The following is a 7,841-nucleotide window of genomic DNA, read 5'->3' as shown; positions in this document are numbered from 1 at the left end:
AGTTTATGTGTTAGCCACTATCTGCTGCATAAAGAAACTTCACACATAAGTTCTGATTTCATAGTTTACTCTCTCAACTTGACACATATGCATTCTGTTGTTGCTATAAGTCCCATAAACACAAGCAGGCTGGATAGGAAATGCTTTATATCATCTTATAATTCACAATCCATAATTGAGCGAAATTAGTGAAAAGGCAGGAACCTAGGAGCAGAAACTGAAGCGCAAGTCATGAAGAAGTGATGCTTTCTCTTCTGGGCTTATTCTGCTTGCTTTCTTATATAACTCAGAAACACTTGTCCAGGAGTGACTCCATTCACAGAGGACTGTGCAATTCCACATCAATCATTAATCAAGAACATGCATCAGCAGACTTGCTTACAGGCCGAAATAATGTAAGCATTTTCTCAGTTAAATTTACCTCTTTCCAGATGATCCCAGCATGTGCTCAACTGACAAAATTTTAACCAGCACAGCACTCAGGTGGAGGAAATATCTTTTATATTTTTCCAGAGTTCATCTATTGTGAAAAACAGTGATGTCTAAAATTATACAGTATACCACAAGAAGGTAGATTATTTCCATTATTGTGTTTACAGAGTCCTCTCTGTTTGGCGAACACATGGAGAAATATGAAATGAAAATGAGAATGTTTATTAGAGTCATTTTCATTTAATATTTATACTTATTCTAGATTCTCAGAAATTACAAATTAGTACAGATCCATTCTATGCCTCCTTTATATTATAGATCTATCTTACATTACTAAAATGTAATATCAAGTCTTAGAATTATAGCCTTTTCTTACATGTATGAAGCAATACAGCAGTTGAGATATAACTATTTCACCACCACAGGCAAATCTGTGGTTTTACCCTTTATATAGTTATATGTGCCTTTCTTCCCTACCACTGGAAAGTCCTTAACAATCAAAGATATTTTCTCCATCTTCAAAATATTGCTATTTCAGGAATTGTACTAACATAGTCATACATCAGGTGAACTTCTGAATTTGACTTTTTGTTACTTGCCACTGTTCACTTTTGTATGCATAAACCTTTCCCTTCCTGTTTTTGAGTGGTATGCTATAATACAGATGCACTAAACGTACTTAACATTTCATCCATTAAATAAAATTTAGATTGTTTTCAGCTTGAGGCTATTAAAAACAAGCACAACTGAATACTTGTGCACTAGTGACTTTCAATTTCATGGCACAAATATATATGAATTCAATCTTTTGATAAATATTGTGTGTCTGGTTGTTAAACAAAAATTACACAAGTTCTTTATGAGTCCTGCCTGGAAATAGGTGTTTCACACTTCTACCTACATTTGACTAAATGTAAATAAGGTGAATGTCCAGCCATGTTGAAAGGTGGGTTGGGACATGTGCTCTATTAATACAAAGAAGATAAAGATGAGTACACAGCAGTATTAGCTTCCATAGTGCAAGCCTTTTACTCAATATCATAAAACTTATTTTTGACTATTAACAATTTTGACTATTATTAATTTTATATTGGTAGCCAATGCAGGATGAAATATTTTATGAGTTAGTCCATTAAATGACCCTATGATTTACAGTGTTAATTGGCTCTTGGACTTCTGGGAATAGGGGTAGGGGGGCATAAAAAGCCAGCAGAGGCTGAGAGACAGAGAGAGTGGTAGGACTGAGGAATAGGGAGGAGTAGGATCCAGAAGACGGTAGAGTAGTGTCAGAGAAGACTGTTTATACAGAAAGAAAGAAGATTTAGTAACGAAGAGAGGAAAAGAAAATGAACGGAGTGAAAAATAAAGGCAGTTGTAAGTGAATTGGGACAACAGATGGAGAAGAGAGGACATTATTGAAGCAAGAGAAGGTGATCTGTACCAAGATATTGGTAGGAGGGAGATAAAACAAAGAAACAAAACAAGACCAAAAAACCTCACAAAGTAGCCAAGAGAAAGAAATTTTAAAAAAAAAAAAAAGCTGCATACATAAGTCTATAACCCTGAATAAGGACTTGGTTGGAAACATTGGAGAAATTATTTAAGGTAATGTTTCTGAACTGTTGCTACTTTCTCTTACATGTCTATATTACTAGCTGGCATTGCTCTGGGGTGTGTGTATATGTTGCTGTAGGACACTGCAATCCTGTACACCTCATCTATTTGTGTAACGAGTATGGAATTAGTTGTAATATCTTTGTACAGTCAAACTGTTTTACACTGAAATATATGAATTTTCATGATTTGTCTATTAGGTAAGTAGCGTATGTTCAAAACCATCTCACAGTGTCCCCAAATAAAATGAATGTTTACTAAAAGTGGACTACTACGTGATGCTCATACCAACAGCAACAATAAGAAGCCTGGTAAGGCTACAGCCTTCTGGGTGTCACTGTGATCTTGTGAACCAGAATTGCTAAGTGTTGAGGCTCTGCTCTCTAGGTGAAAGCCTCCACCCAGATAGATTCTCAGATCTGCTACTTTAGGAATCACTGAACTGGCAATAACACCCCAGCCCACTGTGTGACCATTTCAATGGATCCAAGTTCCAAGTGACAAAGGAATAGAGGAAATGAGGCACATCCATCATTCAGTTTGGCTTCTACTTTAAAATCTCCACCCCTCAAAAAAATACAACAATAAAAACATCCGTCTTCAATGGCACATTTTAAAACTCTATGGTTGTAGAAAAGTAACATCACAGGTAGTAATCAGTTTGAATAGATGTCTACACACTAAGAAATACTGAAGTGAGTTTTCCAGTATTGAAGGACAAATGCATTGAAGTTATTCCATAAATCCTGGCTGTAAATTACTCTTTAAATGAAGGGTGAAACAGCAAGATTATAATTCAATCATGGAAGAAAGGAAGCTCACCTTATTGAAAATAAATAAATTAATAAAAACCACATATGTGATCCATGACAAAGTTTTAAAATAATATGCAAGAGAACCATTAATAGGAAATGTTGATATGTAATGTGTTTATGTAACTCAGGGATCAGTAAAACTATTTTTAAAACACTGTCTGAGGTAAGCAGTAGAGATTAAGCTTGAGTATTACATGTTCTGAAAAAAAAACATTGTTGTTTTCCCCAAAGTCATTCATGAATTTTCTTGATATTTATATTTTTGGCTAAAAAATTTTGCTCTATACCTAAAAGACCACTGTTTATATTTCATATTTTATTTCTATTATAAAAATATTTGAGATTAAGTTCTTCCTATAAAGTGGATCTTAAAATATTTAGGTTAATAAAAATAAAACTACTTGTATAGATCAAATAACAATTTGGCTGAAAATTACCAGAATTTCTGCTCTATAAGGCTCAGTGCTGAATGAGTTCAGATTCTGAGTCTCTTGTCAACTCCTTGTTCAGTTTGACAAAAATGAAAATAGAAAGAACAAACAATAATTGTGATGATATTTTACCGGTTACAACACAGCAGAAATGAGAAATATAGAACATGTTAGAGGCAACCTTACAGTGTTTAATTTTTCTGACATTATATTATATGATTTGGAGCTTTGATGAAAACCATTTAATCTAATGAATCTCAAAAGAGATGAAATTTCTGATGTGTTTTTTTGTATTGAAAGCCAAGAGCTTTCCAAGGTTGCAGGTAAGAATATCTTAAAACTTTTAATTTACTGATGCTCTATTAAAATTTTTTATCTTATTTATTTATTTATTTATTTATTTATTTATTTACTTATTTATTTCTACACTTCAGATTTTATTCCCCTCTCAGTCTACCCTCCAACTGTTCCACATCCCATATCTACACCTCGCACTCCCTCTCTCCACGAGGAAGTCCCCACTCCAACCACCTGTCAGACCTCTAAGCTCCCTGAGGACTCTAATCCCTTGTGGGTTAAATGCATCTTCTCTTACTGAACTCAGACCCGGTTGTCCTCTGCTGTATATGTGTTGCGAGCCTCATATCAGCTGGTGTATGTTGCCTTGTTGGTGATGCTGTGTCTGAGGGGTCTTGGGGGTCCAGGTTAATTGAGATTTCTGGTCCTCTTACAGGGTCTCCATCCTCACAAGTGGGAGAGGGAGGGACGTGGGATGGAAAGGGGGTGGAGGTCAGGGGGAAAGGAGTACATGATCTGGTGTTAGGTAGAGGAAAAGGACTGAAAGAATGGAAAGAGGCAACCTAGGGAAGTAGGAGGTTGGGACGTCACTCTAGAATATACCAGAGACCTGGGAAGTGAAAAGACCCTCAGGACCCTAGATGAAATGACCTACAGTAGGGAGAGGGAAGTTGTAGAGCCCACCTCTAGGAGAAAGACAGGACATCCAGTGAGGGATGGGTTGCCATCCCACAGTCAAAACTCTGACCCATGATTGTTACTGTCTGAATGAACTACAGAATATAGAGAAGAGCCTGAGTAAAAGTAGGTCCAGCCACAGACCCAAAGAGGAATCCAACTCAAGGGCAGGCCCCAAGGCATGACATCATTACTAAGGCTATGGAGCACCCACAAAAAGGGACCTACCATGACTGTCCCCTGAAAGACCCAACGAGCAGGTGAAACAGTCAGATGCAGATATTTACACCCAACCAATGAACAGAAGCTGCTGACTCCCATGGTTGAATTAGGGAAAAGCAGTAGGACAATGCTTTATTACAATCTTAAAATAAGACTTTATCAGGGAAAACTGTAGAAATAGAATACTCAGACACTGAGTTGATTCTACAAAAGGAGAGTGAGGAAGGCAGCCAGGGTCTGCACTATTTCAGAAGAGATAAGCACTAGATGGCTATTCCTCTGAGCTTAAAAGAGAGAGGAACTCTTTTTATGTCAAGATTCAGAATTCTCACAAAAACCAGTTGTACAAGATGATTTACTCAGACACAAGCAACCATGTGTACACACCACCCCCCAAACACACACACACACACACACACACACACACACACACACACACACACAGTCATACAACTGAAAAGTGGGGTTTTTTTTCATGTTGTGCGGTTTGATTTGTTTTGTTTTTTGATACCAACTGTGCACCAGGTCATCAAGTTATGACACATATTTTCTTGAAAATGTTAAGTTTTGTTGCATACTTAAAAAAAAGTCATTTAAAAACAGAAATAAGGTTAGAGTGCTTGCTGAGAAAGTTCAAAGCTCTGAGCTTGGTTCTCCTCTTAAAAAAGACAGAAAAACAGTAGGATGCTCTAATGATTGGGCTCTTAGCAGCACTGTCTATAGTTTATATGGTAATGAGCAGATCGTTTTCTAGGAAGGAAATGTGTATCACCTATCCACAGCTAGATTTTCATCTACAATACAGAGGTAAACAAAATGTCAGTACAGAAAACTTTAACCAATATCTCATAATTGTATTTTTATTGTGATTTGAAAGTCATAGGTTTCACTGGTGGAAAGTGAAATGTTTTTAGAGAAAGCTAAACAATATTCAATGACAATAAAGCTGAGTTGTTGACGCTTGTAATCACCTCTTAGTAGTAGCTAAGTATCAAAAAGTCTAAGCTTCATCAAGAACAACTGTTTTATCCTGAAGTTTCATACCATTTAAGTATATTTATCAAGTCTTCAAGCTTGATGAATTGCACTATCTTAAACATTAACCACTGGAATAGAGAAAATAGAACATTAATACGTAATTTCTGTTTTATACATTAAAATCATACATTATACATTATCACATATTATGTGGCATATATTAATTACACATTACATATCACATATTATATATTAATTATATATTGTATGTTATATATTATATATTATTCTATACTACATGTTTTATGTTATATATTATATACATATCACATATATTATTGTATTTCATAAAAAATTTTATTTCTAGCTGTTACCACACATTTATTCTCAAAATGACTGCAAAAAACATAACCACAATGAGTGGATTCCTCCTCAAGGGGTTCTCTGACAACCATGAACTTCAGATCTTACAGGCTTTGTTCTTCTTGGTGACATATCTATTGGGCTCAGCAGGTAACTTCATCATTATCACCATCACAACACTGGACCCACAACTCCAGTCTCCAATGTATTACTTTCTGAAGCACCTTTCCATTCTGGACCTCTCATCCCTCTCTGTTACAGTTCCCCAGTATGTTTATAGTTCACTGGCACAAAGTGGCTACATTTCATATGGACAGTGCATGATGCAGGTTTTTTTCTTCACGGCTTTGGCCTGGAGTGAAATGGCCATTCTCACAGTGATGTCTTATGACCGCTATGTGGCCATCTGCCTCCCACTGCACTATGAGGTCATCATGAGTCCCAGAAAGTGCACTTGGGCTGTGGCAGCTGTGTGGCTAAGTGGAAGCATCTCAGGAACGTTATACACAGCAAGTACACTCTCTATCAGATTCTGTGGGGACAAGATAATTCACCAGTTCTTCTGTGATGTCCCCCAGTTGCTCAAGATCTCTTGCTCTAATGACTACTTTGGGGTACTGGGAGTGTCTACTTTCATGACTGTATTAGCCTTCGCTTGCTTCGTGGGGATTGCCTTCTCCTATGGCCAGATATTCTCTACAGTTCTCAGGATTCCCTCTGCAGAAGGTCGATCTAAGGTCTTCTCTACCTGCCTGCCCCATCTCTTTGTTGTTTCATTTTTTCTCTCAACAGGCATTTGTGCCTATCTAAAGCCAACCTCAGACTCACCAACTGCTTTAGACCTCATACTCTCTATTTTTTACACTGTTCTACCCCCAACCCTCAACCCTGTTATCTATAGCCTGAGAAATGCGTCCTTGAAGGGAGCTGTAAAGAAGTTGCTGTTAAGTGAGGAATTCATTGGGAAAAATTATTTTTGTTCTGTTATTCATGCCTGCTAATACTGGACACAAAGGTTTTTCATATATTGAATAGGGTAGATATGTAATGTTAAGAATAATAACATATGTTTTACAAAATATATATTATAAACTATAGCATAGCAAGTTGCAATATGATTTTTAACCAATTTCATTAAATTTACTTATGTTTTTGTGTTATTAAAAAATATGTGATTATTCTCCAGCAATATAGACCCAATTTTTCCTAACTCTTCCAGTTTCTTGACACACTATTACACATGTGAACTTATCACCAATTGTAACTTGGGTTTGCAATCATGTTTATTGTAATATCATAATAATAAGCATAAAGAATAGTTACTGCTTGCTAAATTCACCAAATGGATCATATTTTTAATATTTATCACCTATTTCAAATGTTTATGTTACTCTCTATCTTTCCATATACAAAATTTATGAAATAACACAAACAAGTATGCCGTTTCTATGCATATTTATATAAAGTAATTACTGTAATTCTCTTGGGACCCAAGTATTCAATGTAATTAAAAATACAAATAAGCCTCAGCTATTTAACTTGTATCATTAATTTTCACTTTTTTATTAATTTTCAGCTATTAATAAACCATTTCTATAACAATCCAAGTACTCACAAGGCAGAGGGAAGAAGACCTCTGTGATGTTTTTAGGCCAGCCTGGTTTATATAGTAATAATGATAACTGGTAAAAAGACATAATACTTTCTTGCTGATTCTGAGGGTTAAAAGCCTCTGAGTTAGGCAATTAGCACCTGTATTCTAACAGGGATTTGTTCTGTTTCCACACGAATTGCTGGGCTTTAAACTTCAGCCTGCTAGTTAAAGTCCCAAGGAAGAAACAGGGACACTCAGAAAAGTGAATTTGCCACTTATTTCTAAGTTGTAAAAACTTTCCTATGAAAGTTCTCTAAGAGAAAAGGGAAAAGCACAATGAATCGTGATGATGATGATGACGGTCTCTTCTCTCTGTTTTCAGCACTTATATGTCTTTCAGAATACATGATCAGATGG

The 7,841-nt window shown here is 36.0% G+C and overlaps 1 protein-coding gene across 1 annotated transcript; it reads left to right on the top strand.

Moving 5' to 3' along the window:
* Window positions 1–5,859: 5,859 nt before the first annotated feature.
* Or14j5 (olfactory receptor family 14 subfamily J member 5) lies at window positions 5,860–6,831 on the top strand. Its single transcript, NM_001000274.1, has one exon. It carries the CDS (start codon window positions 5,860–5,862, stop codon window positions 6,829–6,831), a length of 972 nt encoding a protein of 323 aa, NP_001000274.1.
* Window positions 6,832–7,841: the final 1,010 nt, after the last annotated feature.

This window comes from Rattus norvegicus, chromosome 20 (genome assembly GCF_036323735.1).
Source record: "Rattus norvegicus strain BN/NHsdMcwi chromosome 20, GRCr8, whole genome shotgun sequence".
Classification (NCBI taxonomy): Eukaryota; Metazoa; Chordata; class Mammalia; order Rodentia; family Muridae; genus Rattus; species Rattus norvegicus.
Note: the sequence above shows the minus strand (reverse complement) of the source record. Positions and strands in the feature narration are given on the sequence as shown.